General features: G+C 36.9%; 3 protein-coding genes across 4 annotated transcripts; all 3 read left to right on the top strand.

The window, feature by feature from the left end:
- Window positions 1-1190: 1190 nt before the first annotated feature.
- LOC104110520 (uncharacterized) lies at window positions 1191-5886 on the top strand. Its single transcript, XM_009620039.4, has 2 exons — window positions 1191-1641; window positions 5068-5886. The coding sequence occupies exons 1-2, from the start codon at window positions 1278-1280 to the stop codon at window positions 5388-5390; spliced, it is 687 nt and encodes a 228-aa protein (XP_009618334.1). The 5' UTR covers window positions 1191-1277; the 3' UTR covers window positions 5391-5886.
- Window positions 5887-6694: 808 nt separating this feature from the next.
- LOC104110519 (pentatricopeptide repeat-containing protein At5g48730, chloroplastic) lies at window positions 6695-10480 on the top strand. 2 transcript variants are annotated; one of them, XM_009620037.4, is made up of 4 exons: window positions 6695-7104; window positions 7943-8349; window positions 8612-9511; window positions 10137-10480. In XM_009620037.4, exons 1-3 carry the CDS (start codon window positions 6766-6768, stop codon window positions 9300-9302), a joined length of 1437 nt encoding a protein of 478 aa, XP_009618332.1. In that variant the 5' UTR covers window positions 6695-6765; the 3' UTR covers window positions 9303-9511; window positions 10137-10480. The 2 variants fall into 2 exon arrangements, with proteins under 2 accessions (XP_009618332.1, XP_033515680.1); XM_033659789.2 differs by having other exon boundaries at window positions 8612-9548.
- A 2145-nt stretch (window positions 10481-12625) lies between these two features.
- Window positions 12626-18183, top strand: LOC104110518 (uncharacterized). The gene is made up of 8 exons (XM_009620036.3): window positions 12626-12983; window positions 14155-14264; window positions 14348-14404; window positions 14484-14783; window positions 15147-15394; window positions 16232-16538; window positions 16615-16888; window positions 17669-18183. Exons 1-8 carry the CDS (start codon window positions 12654-12656, stop codon window positions 17921-17923), a joined length of 1881 nt encoding a protein of 626 aa, XP_009618331.1. The 5' UTR covers window positions 12626-12653; the 3' UTR covers window positions 17924-18183.
- Window positions 18184-18397: the final 214 nt, after the last annotated feature.

Raw genomic sequence — 18397 nt, 5'->3', positions numbered from 1 at the left:
TACCCCAATCCTTGTGATGAAAATTTCTCCAACAATCGCCTCCATCCGAGCTTGAAAATGTAAAAATGAAGCCAAAATCGCGAACCCTTGTATATAACATTCTGCCCAGCACTTCCGCATTTGCGGACAATTCGTTGCACCTGCGACCACCGCTTTTGCGGAAACACTTCACACCTGCGCTGCCCGACTTCCTCACCATTTCCGCTTCTGCGACCTCTGCTGACACCCTCCAACTCCGCACCTGCGCTCGAGCTGCCGCACATGCGGCATCGCATATGCGCCCAAATCTCCGCTTCTGTGGTCTTCCTCATCCAGCTCTCATCTCGCATCTGCGATGCCTTTATCGCTTCTGCAGCCATCGCACCCGCACAAACAAACCGCAGGTGCGATCATACCAGAACCAGTAGCCTTCAGCTTTGCACATGAAGTGAAAATGATCCGAACCTCGTCCAAAACTCATCCGGGCCATTCAGGACCCCGTTCGAATATACTAACAAGTCCAATAACATAACACGAACCTACTCGAGGCCTCAAATCACGCATAACAATATCGATACGACGAATCGCACCTCAAATCGAAATCTATGAACTTTGAAACTTCAACTTCCACAACTGATGCCGAAACCTATCGAATTACGTTCGATTGACCTCAAATTTTGCACACATGTCACATTTCACATTACGGACCTATTCTAATTTCCAGAATCGGATTCCGATCCCGATATCAAAAAGTCAATCCCCGCTCAAACTTCCCAAAAAATCAACTTTCGCCATTTCAAGCCAAATTCCAATACGGACCTCTGAATCACAATCCGGACGCGCACCTAAGTCCAAAATCATCCAAGAGAGCTAACAGAACCATCAAAACTCTGTTCCGGGTTCAAATTCACAAAAAGTCAAACTTGGTCAACTTTTCTAATTTAAAGCTTCGACAATGAAATCCATTCTTCTAATTCGATTAACCTGAAAATCTAAATCGACGATTCACATAAGTGATAATGTATCATACGGAGTTACTCATGCCCGTAAACTAACGAGCGAAGGACAAATACTCAAAACAACCGGTTGGGTCGTTACAATTCGCCACATGTATAAACTTTCAAGGTCTAAGTTTCACTTTCTCAAACCAAAGTGCTAAACTTAACCTTTCATAAGTGAGCAATCTTAGAAAAGTTGCAAAAGTGATCCTTCACTTTTCCATTTCTTCATTTTCACCCCCAAACTAAACATCCAATACCTGTCCCCAGATTCTTCCCATTCTCCCAAGTCATCAAAAAATGTCTGCAAATCCAACCATAGATTCTTGTACAGTTGAAACCAGTGATGGGATCAAACTCCATACCACAATCTTCAAACCAAACCAATATGAAGAAGAAGAAGAAGAAGAAAACTCATGGGGTGTGATTTTGGTGCACCCATATTCAATATTAGGGGGTAGTCAAGGTTTATTAAGAGGAATAGCAAATGGGTTGTCAAGAAAAGGGTTTAAAGCTGTGACCTTTGATATGAGAGGTGTGGGGAGATCAACTGGGAAACCTTCTATTTTTGGTTTTAAGGAAATTAAGGATGTGGTTGCTGTTTGTAAATGGTCACTTGAAAATCTGTCTGTGAATAAGATTTTGTTGGTGGGTTCTTCTGCAGGTATTCTTTTCTTGCACTTTTGAAGTTTGGAGTTTTTTAGAGTTATTGTTTTGTGTTGACAGTATAAAGAGTTTTTACTTAAGTTAGACATATAATGATAATCTGAACATAGAGTTATAACTTGCTATAGATGGTTCTTTGGAGTTATGGGGTTTGCCTCTAAATTGACCTGTTTGATTAATATGTTTGATGTTTTTCATTGTGATATTTGTATTGTTCCAAGTAAAGAGTGCAATAGGGCTAGTTCACTTTATTTTAGATGCATTTCCTAATATTTTTAATAGAATTACTGAACTTTTTCTAGTAGACTTAATTGTTATCTGAATTCTCCAGTTTAGTGTAGTAGCATAAAAACAGCTAGATGCATTGAATTTTTTGGTTACAAGGATATATTAGGTGATTACTCTAAGTTGGGTGCATATATGTTAGTTCTTGAGTTGCATTTGATAGGAAACTGCTTCATGGTTTCAGTAGTGGGGATAAATTTTCATCCTTTTCCTAGTGGCCTAAAGATTAAGGATATTGTAGCCTTGAGTTTGTCGATGTTATTTGCCTATAAAGGGAGAGCTTTCTTCATTTCAACATGTATGTTGCTTGTTGCCGATGGATTCCCTAGAGAGCTTTTTCTGAGGTTCTATGTTTTTCTGCCTTTTCGCTGGAAACTTATTCTCCACGTTCCCTTTCTAGCAAAAAAGCGGCACATGGCATTAATAGAAAAGCTACAAACAAAAATTCTTACAAATAATGCAGCCGTAGCAAAGCAGCCAACGTCATTAATAACTAAAATGAAAGAGCTAATAGAAGATATTAATGGTTTAATTGGTGTCAACGACATAATAGTAATAACTAAAATGATGAATCTGATCAAGATATTAATGGTTTAAATTGGTATGGACCTCAAATATTAAGACCTTAATTTGCATGGATAAAGAGGAGACAAAAAAAAAAAAAGAATGTCACTGGAGGCCAGAAAAAGGCAAGACACTTTGTGCATTTTATATTTCCTGGTTCTAGTTGATTCATGCTGCATTGCCCGGAAAGTGGTTTCTGCTAAGGAAATGCCATTGCTTTGCATATGAAAGATGATTTCTGTTTACCAATGTTGCCTGTTCTGCTGTTCATGTGTTAAAAAGATATTTTCTGAATAATTTTTGATAGTTCAGAAATATTTGCTTATGTTTTGGCAGTGTTATGAAATTCTGTAGAGAAGCCAAGCGCCTGACATTCCTTAAAGAAGTGTTGGCTGCGAAGGTTTATAAGCCTGGTACGGGATAAGACCTCATCACCAACGTTTGTGCTGCAATCCATTAGAAAATCATGCAGTTCTAAAGGGCTTAAGTTTTAAGTAAAGGATTATTTTTGGCATTCCTGATGTATAGAAATGCATGTGATGTTGTTAAGTGAGAATTTCCACCCAGGGGTGTCAAAATATAAAAAATTAGATATACACTGAAAAGTCAAAGGGAACCAACGTATAGTAAAACAAAAAAAGTTATCTAGCAATATGGTGTAATTTTCCGGCGAAGAGGTGTCGATTGACACCCTTGGGTTGAATATGGCTCCGCCACTGATGTTGTTAAAATACTTCACGTAGTTCTACTATGGCCATAGTTAAACTTACAGGGCAAAGTACTTGTTTCCTTCCAACTTTAATTGTTGTCCCAGGGTCTTACACCATATTGGTGGCTGAAAATCTTGATTACTTAAGCAAGATTCTGGTTAAGCTAAAAGCAAGTACATTTATGTTATTTCTCCCTAAATAATTTCCTATTCTAATTTGTTCACAAGAAGGTTGAGAGCTCCATGCCATTATCAAAGAAAAAGGTTGAGAGCTCCATGCCATTATCAAAAAAAAAGGTTGAGAGCTCCATGCCATTATCAAAGAAAAAGGTTGAGAGCTCCATGCTGCAGATACGTAGTGTCTTTGACATCTATGCTTTACGGATTACTGCTGCTCAAGTTCCATAATTGTTTTCTGTTGCTGCCACTATTATCGCCGTAGATGTTGGATGTTTTACACTCCCCCCCCCCCCCTCCCCAGGGCCATGAAGTATACCTCAAACATTTTAAGTTAAAATTAAGGAGGTGCCATAAGTGGAAAAGTACACTATTAATCATGTTGTTTTTTGCGGAAAGAAATGTTACCATAAAACAATCAAATTGATGAATTATGGGATTGAGCTTCAAACTAGTTTCACTGTTACTTTATCTCTGATTCTGTATGCAGCATCATTACTCAACTGAACTGAAGTAATTCTCAAGTATGTTATGAGTCCAAAAGCACGTGTCTGAACAAGTTGAGTCATAACATTCCCCACGTGGTAAATTCAATTATGCCAATGAATTATTTGTAGAAAGTTGTTCCTTTTAACTACTTGTCTGCTCCATGCCTCCAGAAATGCATGCAATAGAAGTAATTGTTATGTCAGAAATTATTTAGTTGTCCTTCCCTATTTCCTTTTGGTGTTGATGGATTTCCTTTTTTTTTTTTTTTTTTTTGCCTTTTGATGATTCATACTGTTTCCTCTTCTTTCCTTTTCTGTTGGAAGAAGGGAAGTTTCTTAAACTCACTGCTTTCCAATCCTCTCATATTATTCTCTCTGTAATCTCCTCATATTGAACTATGTTCATTGCCTTTTCTGGATAGTGGAATCAAGGTGAGTATCCAACTAAGTTTGAACATATCTAGAACAAACGCTTTGGTCCTTTCTAGTATTTTCAGGCCTCTTGATGTAGGACAGTGTAAGAATATGCAGTATGGGATTAAAGTTGTCTTTTTAAGTAATGGAAGACGGAAAGAAGAATGGAGGATAGAGTAAGACCACCTTTTTAGGTTAAGTCAACCACCCCTTAGTTTAACTGCTAGGAATAAGAAGAGTTGAAGAGAGCGAGCGATTGTCTGATATATGTAAGTGCTTGTTGCATTGCTTTAGTAAGCAATAACATCACATCGCTCTATCATATTCTCCAGCATACCATGTCAAATGCTATTTGACTATTTGAGCAGATTACCTGGCTACTAATAAATCTGTTCTTTCAAAAAATTTGTTCCTTAGGTTAGCTGTAACATCAGTTTTTTTTTTATAAGATAAGCTAAAAGGTTAGCTGTAGCAAAACATTTTTGGATGTGATACAATTCCTTAGAAATTTCGGGACTTCTATTTTGCCTGATTAGAAAGAATCTTCGGGTTAGTTAGGAGGATGGTATGACCATTTGTTTACTTTTGTCTCACTGTTTTATGTTGCATTACCATTTGTTGGAAGGATGGACTCTGAAAATTTATTTGTTGCTTGTCGAAAAGAAACAGAGGAAATAAGATTTGCATGTTTGATGTTCAACTTTCCCTTTATGACATATTTACCTGATAATGGTGGTGTAACCATTTCCCATCAATTTATCTCATTTTTTATATACGTTTTTAACAGGTGCACCAATAGCAGGATCTGCAGTAGAACAGGTTGAACAGATTGTAGGTTATGTAAGTATTGGGTACCCTTTTGGTTTAATGGCCTCAATCCTCTTTGGTCGACATCACAAAAACATATTAAAATCACCCAAATCAAAGCTCTTCATCATGGGCACACAAGACGGATTCACCAGCATTAAGCAGCTAAACAACAAGCTTAGATGTGCCGCAGGACGTGTAGAGAAACATCTTATCGAAGGTATTGGCCACTTTGAGTTGGAAGGGCCTGCCTATGATTCTCACATGGTAAATCTTATTGTAGAATTCATCGACAGTTTATAGAGTTTCTACCTGGTGTTGCATGGGAAGTGTTAGGCATTGTCACAAAATGGTGCTTTCTGGCTAGTCTTCTGATGGCCTTCCACTGAGCGGATATGTGGATGTACGCTATGATGATCCAGAGAAACGTGTGGTTTCTGAACCCATTGAGATGACGGCCCATGTTAAATTTCCGACACCTGATTCTTACAAGAGATATGGAATTGAGGGCTCTTTTTGTGGTTTTGGTAAAGGGTGGCTACTGCTTCCATGATCCTAACTTGTGTATTTTAGTTGCATTATTTTTTTTTTTCCTATGCAGATTAGGACTTGTATTTTTGGTGTTTTCTTTCAATCATCTTGTATGAGCTATAATAGTGTGTGCATTTAGAACAGCCTGCACAGCTTGGCAAGAAAAGGAATATCTTTCTTTGTTCTTTCTTTTTCCTTTTTGTAGAAGAGAATGAGTATAGTTAATCTCAACTAGTTTGGGATTGAGGCGTAGTTGTTATTGCTTTAACTGTTTTTTTCTCAGAAAAATGATACTCCCTCTGTTTCAATTTATGCGAGCCTATTTTCTTTTTAGTCCGTGCAAAAAAGAATGACCCCAATCCTTATTTGGAAACAATTTACCTTATGCAACGATTTATACTCACACAAAATATCTGTGTCTTATTTTACATCACACGTTCAAAATGTATTCTCTTTTTTTGAACTCCGTGCCCAGTCAAATAGGTTCACATAAATTAAAACGGAGAAAGTATTTTATGTTTTTGCTTCCGGAGATATTTTGTAACTTGTTTAAAACTGAAACATAGTTATTATTATTGTTTTTTTTTTTTTATTTTTTTTAATAATCCTAATATAGGTATTACTATGTGAACTAATCTTAACTTTGACGTGAGTAATTTTATTCTGCGGAAACATTAGTGAGGAGACAAGACTAGAGAGAAAAAATTCTCGCTAATAGGATATAAGTCTCAAACAAAAAAGCCTAGAGCATGCTAGCGAAATAGTCACAAAATTACAGTGGTACAAAAGTAGTGGAAATTATTATTTTACCTAAAAGATAAATACTTAACTTGCTATAATAAGTTAACGTACACTAATATAAAAAAAAATATTTATTCTGTGAACATATATTAGTTAAATCCTTTTATTTTTTATTAATTAACTCAGTGCTCTCACGTGCTTACCACTCGCTTGGGAGTAGTTTTTCTGGGGTTAAAAAAACAAAAATACTAATACATAAGTTGAAAATTAACATCACATTTATTTATGTATGGTCAAAAACATATAATCTAATTTTTCTATTCCTTTTTCCCTCACCCAAAAACCAATCTAATAAAACATTTCAGCCTCATATTTACAGACTTCAGCAAACACAGAGCACACTCTCATGGCGTCCAATCCAATTCCTCCTCCATCATTCAGACCACCAAGAACCGACCCATTAACCCAAAAAAATCTCATCATACCCGGGTCCAAATCCATTGACCCGAATTCTTCACTGAATCTTGAGAAGCTAAAGGAGAAAGAAGCAAAAGAGAGAAAAGAAGAAACCAATAAAAAGATAGCTTCACAAAAAGCCATATCCATAATTCTACGTAGAGAAGCTACAAAAGCAGTTATTGAGTATAAGAAGAAAAAGGGGAATTCTAAGAAGCTTTTGCCACGTACTGTTCTTGAAGCTCTTCACGAACGTATTACTGCTTTGCGTTGGGAATCTGCTCTCAAGGTTCGTGTTTTTTTTTTGTATAGTTATTTTGAGTTTTTATTCTGAATTTTGCAACCCAAGTTGGAATTTTTCTGGGAACTGATAATTGTAGTGCAAACTTTCGTCTGGACTGAGGAAGGTACAATCATAACTGTATATGGTACAATTGCTGAAGCACATGTTGAGTTTTTAATTTTGGAGCCAAAGTTGGAATTATTCTGCGAATTGATAATCATTGTGCGTTTTTTGTTTGAGTGGTGCAATGTTTTGTTTGGACTGAGGAAGGTACTATTATAACTGGCTATTGTACAACACATTGGAAGCACTTGTTGATTTTTCTTATATCCTAATCTTGGAATCCAAGTTGGAATTTTTCTGGGAATTGATAATTATGGTGCATTTTTTTTGTCTGGACTGAGGGGTACTATTATAACTGCATATTGTACAACACATTTGATGCACGTATTGAGTTTTTACTTTTTAATGCTCTTTTTGTTTCTTCACTTTGGAAGCCAAGTTGGATATTTTTTACTGGGAACTGATTATGATGGTGCAGTTTTGTTTGGACTGAGAAATGTAGAATCATAAGTTTGTAACGTTTTCCTTTGTTCAAGTTGATTCATGCTGCATTGCTAGGAGAGTGGTTTCTACGAACCAAATGCCATTGCTGAGCATATGAAAGATGATTTCTGTTTACTGATTTTTTATGTTCATGTGTTACCAGACCCCACTTGTGGGAACTCACTGGGTTGTTATTGTATGTTTATGTGTTAGAGGAAACATTTGGTTATGTTTTGGCGGTGATTAAATTCTGTAGAGGTACCCAAAGCATTATCATGATTCCCTTTTGGGCTTTCAGGTCTTTGAACTCCTCCAGGAGCAGCTGTGGTACAGGCCCAACGCGGGTATTTATATCAAATTAATCGTCATGCTTGGGAAATGTAAGCAACCCGAAAAAGCTCAATCCCTATTTGAGATGATGGTGGAAGAAGGCTGTGTCGTGAATCAAGAAGCTTACACTGCTCTTTTGTCTGCCTATAGCCGCAGTGGTCTTTTTCACAAAGCTTTTTCTATCCTAGAAGAGATGAAGAACACTCCAAACTGCCAACCCGATGTCTTCACATATACCATCCTGATGAAGTCCTGCCTTCAGGTTTATGACTTCGATAAAGTGCAAATCCTGCTTTCGGACATGGATTTTATGGGAACTAAACCCAATACAGTAACATATAATACACTCATTGATTCCTATGGCAAAGCAAAAAGGTTTGGTTACTTTTCAGCGTTATAGTTCTATTTCTGATTTTCCACCTTAGCTGACAAGAAAGTTTTAATTATGCACAACTGGAACTTGAGTTTTCTACCTAGTTGTGAAATGAGCTCCACGACGCTATCTAACTTTTGGCTTTGTGCTATCTTTGCTTACTAAAATGTTTTATACCGTTGATATCATTTTCTCAGACACAAGTGTGGGCATTAGTTTGTATTGATAGGGAAATTGATTCGGTTATTCTTTTAATTGCCAAAGGTTCAAAGAGATGGAATCCACACTTGTTGAAATGCTGCGGCGAAGAGACTGCAAGCCAGATGTGTGGACCATGAACTCAACATTGAGAGCATTTGGTGGCAGTGGGCAAATAGAAATTATGGAAAAATGCTACGAGAAGTTTCAGAGTGCTGGAATTGAACCAAGCATTAAGACATTTAACATACTCTTAGATTCATATGGGAAAACAGAAAATTATGAGAAAATGAGTGCTGTAATGGAGTTTATGCAGAAATACCATTTTTCATGGACGATAGTTACCTATAATATCGTAATAGATGCATTTGGAAGGGCTGGGGATTTAAAGCAGATGGAATTTCTTTTTAGGCTGATGCAGTCTGAGAGGATAAAACCAAACTGTGTTACTCTTTGTTCACTTGTAAGAGCATATGGGAAGGCTGGTAAAGCTGAAAAAGTCGGAGCTATTTTGCGATTCATTGAGAATTCTGACGTGGCGCTTGACACAGTGTTTTTTAACTGCCTAGTGGATGCGTATGGGATGATGGGATGCTTTGTGGAGATGAAAGGGGTACTTGAGATGATGGAAAGAAGCGGATGTAAGCCCGATAAGATAACGTACAGAAGTATGATTAAAGCCTATTCAGTAAATGGAATGAGTAGCAAAGCGACGGAGATGCGAAACCTACTTGCCTCATTGGAAAAGGCGCGATAGCTTCTTAGTTCAAAGGGCTAGGAATTCCAATGGACAAGAAGGTGTTTTTACGATCACATGCCTTTGGTACGATAACTTCTGAGATGCCGTTGTTGTGGCTTCAGATAGAGGTGCAAGAGTTCTCAGTCGCCTCAGTGTTGAACTGAATACTGTCAGCTAAGGAAAAGGATTGTCACTAAACAGCTTAATTTGCCAATGAACACAATCAGGTAAATTATTCAAAGTGCCTTGAAGATATACAACCAGGTCTGGTGTACCCTCTCTTTTGCCCTTTCAATCCCATAGGATTCAGTGCCTAAAATCTTGTTTTTTCCTGCATAAAATTTATCCCACACCATCATAGATTGTCCAATATAAGACACTGTAGTATGGTTGTTGTTAGATCTGTATGTAAATCGTCTAATGGTAATTTTTCCCATTGATCTTTTACCTGGAAATTTGTACTGACAAATAGGGGAGACGGACAAAATACCTTTTTCGACTTATATATGGATTCCCATGAACTCATTTTGATTTGCAGTTATTTGTCCATCAGCTTTGGTATTTATGCTGAGGTAAATCATGGTTCCATTGCTCTGCTCATTATTTGTGTTAGTTTTTGTGAAAATCTACCCGTGCGTTGTTCTTGGTCTATGGAAAGCATTTTGATTCATTTTCTGGAAACCAAAGAGCTTTAATAAACGAGCCCTATTGCTCCCATTTTATCAGTTTGTTGTTGCCATGTTAAGTGCAAAAGTTGGTTTTCCATACTATGAGAGAACCTGTACTACTTTTTTTAGCATTTGACCTCTGTGTTTTGATGTCTCTGAAATGTGTATTTAATGATCTTGTCAGCTGGAACTGGACTGTGGTTGAGAGGAGCAGTCAATGCAGCTTAGACCACCAACACAGAATCAGTTTTCCAAGGCCAAGATTATGCTAACTTAGGCTTCCATCCGTCTCTTGAGGCTCAATTGAAGCAGCAGTCAAACAATTGTCTTTCTCAAATGTGCCTAAGAAATATTCACTATGACAAACAACCACAAACCGAGTGAGGTAAGGTAGTGCTTACGCAGACCTTACTGTCATCATGTGAAGGCGGAGAAGTTGTTTCTGATAGACGCTGAATCAGGAAAAGCATAGTCACAACATTGTTGAACTATTCACTATGGCAAAATCATAGTTATATCTTTGAATGATTACATATCTAATTGGAAGGGAGCCTTGGCGTAACTGGTAAAGTTGCTGCCATGTGACCAGGGGTCACGGTTTCTAGCTGTGGAAATAACCTCTTGCATTGCAGAAATGCAGGGTAAAGTTGCGTACAATAGACCCTTGTGGTCCAGTCCTTTCCCCCGGACTCCGTGCATAGCGGGAGCTTAATTCACCGTGCTACCCTTTTATTACATATCTAATTGGACCATGATTTTGTCTTTGCTATTAACTTTCTTTGTTTTAAGAAAATTGTAAATGGCTTGGTGGTTGTTTTCAGCACGTATCTAGTCAATTCTAATCACTAATCCCTTGGAATATTCGTCATTAAAATCAAAATTATGTCAAACTAGGTAATGTAAAATGGGAAGAATTTTCAAACAGTAGCATCAATGGATTACCTGATGGGTACATTTACATATATAAAAATTATTAAAATTGTCCTAGCATTCCATCTCATTAAACAATGACAAGATGTCAAAGTTCCAAACAAAGAAAGAGAAAAAGATACAATGACTGTATAAAACCAAATTCTCACGAAACATAAAAGAGAAAATTGCAATTTTGGCTCCCTACCTATAGATAATCTCTAAATTTGGTCTTCATCTTATCGATTGAGCACACAACACATTTCCTTTTTGTAATTTCTTGAATTTAATCATTGACACCAACGTCTGAGTTAGTAACATCCTAATTAGCGGTATTATTACTTTTAGTCCGCATTAGAAACTAATTATATTTGGTAGCCGAAAAGTGTATAAAATTTGTATAATTTTTGTATATAATATACAAAATGTATATATATACAAATAATATACAAATTTATATATTTTATACAATGTCATTTTTCCTCCTAATTATGCATCACTTTTGCTATTAAGTTTTAACAAACAAACGTGTAAGGAGATTTAGAGCTGGACATAAGAATTGTAAGAATTGTAAAATTCAAAAATATGGTGTAAGAATTGTAAGAGAATGAAGTAGTTTTTCACATGCACATGTACCATTTCATCAAATCAATGCATAATATTAAAAAGGGAAAAAAAGCTTATATGCTCAAATAGATTAAGGAGGTCCTTAATTAGACAACCTAATCATTAAGAGGCAACAATACTAATCGTATTGTCAATGGTTTATCTCAAAGTTTAAGAGTTTTATTTCTTTCTTCAAGCATTCGCCATTCAGAACCCTCTAATTCGACTAATTTGAATTTGTACCATCGATAACTAGCTATCGACCTTTTATGATTCCCTATTAACCCTATAAATATATATAACCTTAGGTAGAAAGAGACAAAGTGGATTTTAACAAACTGAGGGACCAAAGTATCAATACTTTCACATAAAAAGAGTCATAGTTCTGGTTTGTCAAACAACTAGTGATAAGTACCTTACATTCTTAATTAAATATTTCTAATTTGAGCTTTGGGTGTAGAGTCGCATTTGGAAGGAAGCTTATTTTTGACCTCCAAAATATAATTTTTTAGCGCGAGTCGAATTTGTTAAGTTTCAAAGCGAATACAAGTATGAGTTATAAACCAAAAAAAAAAAGAAAAAAAGAATTAACTTAAACATCCACTCACGTAACTACTTAAACTAAAAATGGTTGGCAGACATATAATATATGTATCATTTATGAATAGTATGTCAAACCTCTCAATTACAACCTCGTTTGCTATGATATTTTTTTGCTTATATAATGAACAGGGGCGGATCCAACCTATTACATGTGGGTTCCCGGGAACCCAGTAGCTTTTGTATATACCTTGTATATATATTACAAAATTCGCTAAATATCCATAAATATTTGATTGTGAACCCATTTACTTATTGTATATTTATTTAAGGTCGCTATAGGAATCCATAAACTTTAAATCCTGGATCCGCCTCTGATAATGAAGTGATGTTACTGAGAACATCTATTATAACATAATATGAAAAATTAGTTTCAGAAAAATATGGTTGCTATATTGAAATCCTAATATAGAAAATGACTGTTATAATAAAGAGAATTTTGTATAATAATGTATACTGAATAGGAGAATTAAACTGGAATTCAACTGTTATTTGTGTAAAGATACAACCAAAAAAAAAGTAATACGTACTACTACTACTACTATTTCAATTATGTCCCCTTTTTAAGATTAAAACACAGACAAGTATGCAAATGCTTTCTCGCATTTCAGCTTCATCCACCGCTCTCTTCCACCTCCGTTCTTCTCTTCTCCGACCCAGATTTTCTTTTCACCCAAACAACCCCTTTTCACTCCCAATTCAACCCCATCACCGCCGTCTATTATTTTCTTCATCTATGGACTCAGCTACTGCTTCCACCGTTGATTCAGTTGCTGACAATTTCAAGAAACAAAGTTTAGAAAATAATGATAGCAGCAATAGCAAACGTTTGTTGAAACTAGAAGAGCTTAATTGGGATCATTCTTTTGTTCGTGAACTTCCTGCTGATCTAAGAACCGATACCATCCCAAGAGAGGTCTTTTCTATTTTTGTGAAATCTTGATTGTTTTTTTTTTTAATTGAAGCTGTGATCTTTATTGAATTGTTGATTTGATTTGAAACTGGAAAGTTCCCTTATGTATTAGAACTAATTGTAATTTCGTTAACTTTTTATTGGCAATTGTTGAAAATGATTACAATTGAGAGAGTTAATAAGAGGGTGTTTGGCACCCAAGGGTGTGACCAGTGGTCAGCAAAGGTGTGACCCAGTGGTCAGTCAAGTGGCTTACAACCATGAGACCTAGGTTAGAACCATGAGGTCTCAGGTTCAACTCCCAGAGACAAAAAACACTAGGGGATTCTTTCAATCTTTTTTCCGAGGCTTGGTGGATAGAGTTATCTGGTACCTCATGCTGGTGGGAGTTATTAGGTATCCCGTAGAATTAGTCAAGGTGTTCACAAGCCGGCCGGACACCATGGTTATTAAAAGAAAATTAAGAGGGTCTTTGGCTAAGCTTAGTTGGTCAAGCATTTTTTTTACCGCAACATCACCTTTCTAGTTTCAACACTTTTATCTGAACACGTAACTGCTTATTTGTAAAACCATCACTTAAAAATGTTTTTAATCACTTGAAGTTTATCAGCTATTTACAATCATGTCACCCGAACGGCCTTTGAATATACTCGTGGATTATTAGCTATATGAGGAAGGTTCATCTTTTGCTAGTTTATGAGAGTTTCTTTGGCAGCATAACAAGAAAGTTGAAATATTGATGTTGGATATGTAATAAGTGCTGCATTCCCTTTCAATTATAATCTGAAGAAAATTTATTTTATTGCAAGTTATTCATGTTTGTAAAATTTGTGCTTGAAAATTGTCTTGATAGAAATTTCGTTGAAGTTTTATTCAATTGAGGTTCAGACACTAGGTGAACTTCTGTGAGTTTTCATTTGGCAATATTGAAATGGTTCACAAGTTTGATATTTTATAGACTTGTTTCATGGTAGTAGCCGGATGAGGAAGATTAAAATCTCTACTCGTAGTGTGTCTGCATAGCAAGAAATTTGAAATCCTGATGTTTCATATGTATTAAGTGCTGCAGTCCCCTATGAATTTTTCTATGATGTAATATGATGTTGATTTTGTTGCATAGGATGGAAATTGTGTTGCAAGTTAGTTAGCCGAGTCAAATATTGTGCTTATGTAGGTATTGCATGCTTGCTATACAAAAGTGTTGCCTTCTGTAGAGGTGGAGAATCCCCAGCTCGTTGTGTGGTCAGAATCAGTAGCAGAGTTACTTGAGTTGGATCCTAAAGAGTGAGGTTTTAATGCTTGCTGAAGATTGTCCTTTCTAATTGTGTTGTGACGGAAGTGACACTGAATTCTTTTTAACCTTTCAGATTTGAGAGGCCTGGTTTTCCACTTCTGTTCTCAGGGGCATCACCTTTAGTGGGAGCGTAAGTGTCGCTTCTCTAGTTTGGATCTGCTTAAACTTTTTAAGTCTTATAGCATGTTATGTTATATTTGCTTGTTCAGTGTGCCTTATGCCCAGAACTATGGAGGACATCAGTTTGGGACGTGGGCCGGTCAGCTAGGTGATGGTCGAGCAATAACTCTTGGAGAGGTTTTGAATTCAAAATCCGAAAGGTGGGAGCTGCAGCTAAAGGGTGCTGGGAAGACCCCATATAGCCGTTTTGCTGATGGTCTCGCAGTGCTTCGGAGTAGTATTCGGGAATTCCTCTGCAGTGAAGCAATGCACAGCCTTGGAATCCCAACTACAAGAGCACTCTGTCTTGTAACGACAGGAAAAGATGTCACTAGGGACATGTTTTATGAGTATGTTAGTTACTCTTACAGTTTTGGTGCCATTTAATCTGCCAGGATACATTGAGACTTTTGTTGCATTCTCTCTCTCTCTCTCTCTCTCTCTCTCTCTCTGTATATATATAGTTAAATTCACAGTATGTCTATCATTTTTGTTTTAAAATATTTTTGAGTCCAAGACTCTTTCGAAGAATGATATAAACACAGTTTTTACATTAAAATTGATGAGAACCACTTGTGAACTTTTTTCACTGAAGACTTGGAGTCTGAAAAGGGATCCATGTTATAGGATTATGCTCGGGATAGTTGGTCTTTTTGGTCCATTCAAGTGTGTTTTTGTTTCCGCTGTTGATGACTCCGTTTTTCCTCATGCAGTGGGAACCCGAAGGATGAGCCTGGTGCAATTGTCTGTAGAGTTGCTCAATCCTTCCTGCGTTTTGGTTCTTACCAACTACATGCCTCTAGGGGTAAAAAGGATCTTGAGATTGTGCGTACTTTAGCAGACTATGCCATTAGATATCACTTCCCCCATCTAGAGAACATGAGCAAGAGTGAAAGCATATCATTCAGCACAGGCGAAGAAGATGATTCGGCTGTGGATTTAACTTCAAACAAATATGCAGGTAAATATGTTGATCGTGTTGAAGTGGATATTGGGGTGGATTGTATCTGTCTTTGCTATATTTGATCTCCTTTTTAATACTGGATTGAGTGTGGCCGAAGAGTGTTCGTAATTGCCTCTTGATGAGCAGTCCTTGTCTCAACATTGCCATTGTCAGCAAAACTCTTAATGATCTTCTCATCTTTATGCGTCTGTGCCAGTTCTCCTTAATGTACTTCTATGTAAGTGGAAAAGGGATAATATAATGCGTTTTTGTGGCCATTTGTACGGGTTTGGTAATGATCTGCCAGGCTTCTGCAATCCAGCTAATGATTAGTTTGAGGCAAACTTCTATTTTCAGACTCCAAAATACTTAATATCGAGAAAAAGTAGTACTTTTTGTCATTAAAAGATACTACTTATCGATTACCTTACTATGTGTTAATATTTGTTATCTTGAAATAGATATAGGTGGATTGCCTCTTGATGCCTGTTCTAAATTCGAGTGATGGTAATTGCCTCTTGATGAGTAGTCCGTGGTCTCAATATTTCCATTCTCAGCAAACTCTTAATGATCTTCTCATTTTCCGTGTCACGTGGAAAGGGATAGTACTATTCTTTTTATTGGCCATTTGTGCAGTCTTGGTGATGATCTGCTAGGCTCTACCATCCAGATAAAATAGGACTTGGAGTTTATACATGCATTCTCGTCATAGTCCTAACTTCATTTTCATTATGTTCTGTGCCATTTGTTGTGTGTTCTTGTTACAGACTTGAAAAAATATATTTTTAGCTGCATACTTTGACTCCTTCACAAATTACTTTCCTCACATGCATTATGTATGGCACATTTTTTCAGCATGGGCAGTGGAAGTTGCTGAGCGGACTGCTTCTATGATTGCAAGGTGGCAAGGTGTTGGGTTCACACACGGAGTGATGAATACTGATAACATGAGTGTGTTAGGCCTCACCATTGATTACGGCCCTTTTGGATTCTTAGATGCGTTTGATCCGAGTTACACGCCAAATACCACTGATCTACCTTACAGAAGATACTGTTTTGCAAATCAGCCGGATATAGGTTTATGGAATGTTGCTCAGTTTGCTAAAACTCTATCTACTGCAGAGTTGCTAAATGATAAGGAGTCAAATTATGTCATGGAGAGGTGACATGAAATACTACCATCGCTTGTCGTTATCTTTTTTACTGTTGACTGACATTTTATCTATTGATTTTTTTAGGTATGGCATCAAATTTATGGACGACTATCAAGCTATCATGATGAAAAAGCTTGGTTTGGCTAAGTACAATAAACAAATGATTGGTGATCTACTTAAGAATATGGCTGTTGATAAAGTTGATTACACCAACTTCTTCCGATTGCTATCAAACGTCAAGGCCGATCCTACAATTCCAGCAGAACAGTTACTGATTCCTCTGAAAGCTGCTCTTTTGGATATTGGTATGGAACGCAAGGAAGCTTGGACAAGCTGGGTGAAATCCTACATACAGGAGGTACGCATAATTAACTTATTTTCTTTGAATCAGGAATTATCTTCTGCTTGAGCTCAGTCATAGTACATTTGTAAATCATGGCGACAAAGTCATATAATCTTTTTTTTAATTGTGCTCTGTTTTGTGTTTCTGTTTACTTGTATACTGTGTTCCTGTTCATAAGGATCTAGAGTGCTATTTTATTATGCTTTTAAATTTTGTAGAATAACTTCTTACTCACCTGCACTGTTTCCCGTAGAGGCGTAGACACGGGGCTGCTGTTGGTGGAAATGCCAAATTTCTCTCCAAGAAGATAACCTGCTTCATCTGTAAATCTATGTTATTTTTAGGGCTTCACTATCTCCGCGTCCCACCCCCTTACTCTCCCCAACCTCATACAGGATCTAAAGTCACTTAGTTTAGGATGTGTTTGATCTTATTATATTTATACTTTTAATTTTTTTTTTCTATATGTATACATAGTTCGAGTCAAAAGCAATAGGTACAGTTGAACTACTGAAGGCCCCCTAATGATGCAAAAACATAAAAAGAGTAAGGGAAAAATGGAGCCAAAAGTTTAAAGTAAGAAGAAGAGAAAAAAGTCGGATGTAGGAACTATAGCTTAAAGTAAATGTACAAGTAACGGTTGTATTATTGCTGCAGTCGACGATGATACTGGCACGAAACCGTTATCCTTGCTTACAATATGTGCTCAATTTACTCTATTTGGTTCAACTTTTCTCTACTATGTACATCTTTCTTGCTGCAAGATGCTTAACTAGCCACTATTCTACTCTACAGCTGTCTACTAGTGGTGTATCGGACCAGGAGAGAAAGGCCTCCATGAATTCTGTAAATCCAAAGTACATCCTTAGAAACTACCTATGCCAAAGCGCGATTGATGCAGCTGAACAAGGCGACTTTGGGGAGGCCCGACGACTACTGAAAGTTATGCAATATCCATTTGATGAACAACCTGGCATGGAGAAGTACGCTCGTCTGCCTCCAGCTTGGGCTTATCGTCCAGGCGTAGGCATGCTTTCTTGTTCCTCATGAGTTGATCTATCTACTATGGAATACAAGATATTAACTTGTATATGTAATAGAAATTTTTAGTCTACGTTCTTGTAGTAATATGTAAAAGGTGTAGCTCTTTGTTCTTTATTGTCCTAGCCTATTTGGCCTTGTTTCTGGCCTTCTGGGTTATAAAGTCTGTAGCATTTCCACTCTTATTTTTGTGCTGGAAAATGCGTTTTTTTTCCGTCTCATGTTACGGAAATGAAACTATTAAAGTAAGATGCCGGAACTCTTGCTTTCGTCTTGTCTTTACTCTTTCCCATCTTCCCGTCGCCTGTCGACTCAACTCTGATACCCGAATCTCCTTTTGTTTGAAGTTTATTGGACATGAATGAACCCGAACAGATGTACCCGCCGCTTCTTCTTTCTGCCGTATGGGTTCAGTTTCATAATGTTATTATCGGACTCCATTTATTAAATTTGGTCTAACTATATTACAAATTTATGTTTTTA

Source organism: Nicotiana tomentosiformis, chromosome 11 (assembly GCF_000390325.3).
Source record: "Nicotiana tomentosiformis chromosome 11, ASM39032v3, whole genome shotgun sequence".
NCBI lineage: Eukaryota > Viridiplantae > Streptophyta > Magnoliopsida > Solanales > Solanaceae > Nicotiana > Nicotiana tomentosiformis.
Note: the sequence above shows the minus strand (reverse complement) of the source record. Positions and strands in the feature narration are given on the sequence as shown.

Excerpts from the sequence above, each read along its gene's own strand:
- LOC104110520 (XM_009620039.4), top strand. The coding sequence starts at position 1,278 with ATGTCTGCAAATCCAACCATAGATTCTTGTACAGTTGAAACCAGTGAT. Across the intron at positions 1,642-5,067 it reads GTTGGTGGGTTCTTCTGCAG|GTGCACCAATAGCAGGATCT; the intron begins GTATTCTTTTCT and ends CGTTTTTAACAG.
- LOC104110519 (XM_009620037.4), top strand. The coding sequence starts at position 6,766 with ATGGCGTCCAATCCAATTCCTCCTCCATCATTCAGACCACCAAGAACC. Across the intron at positions 7,105-7,942 it reads GTTGGGAATCTGCTCTCAAG|GTCTTTGAACTCCTCCAGGA; the intron begins GTTCGTGTTTTT and ends TTGGGCTTTCAG. Across the intron at positions 8,350-8,611 it reads TCCTATGGCAAAGCAAAAAG|GTTCAAAGAGATGGAATCCA; the intron begins GTTTGGTTACTT and ends TAATTGCCAAAG.
- LOC104110518 (XM_009620036.3), top strand. The coding sequence starts at position 12,654 with ATGCAAATGCTTTCTCGCATTTCAGCTTCATCCACCGCTCTCTTCCAC. Across the intron at positions 14,784-15,146 it reads ACTAGGGACATGTTTTATGA|TGGGAACCCGAAGGATGAGC; the intron begins GTATGTTAGTTA and ends TTCCTCATGCAG. Across the intron at positions 15,395-16,231 it reads AACTTCAAACAAATATGCAG|CATGGGCAGTGGAAGTTGCT; the intron begins GTAAATATGTTG and ends ACATTTTTTCAG.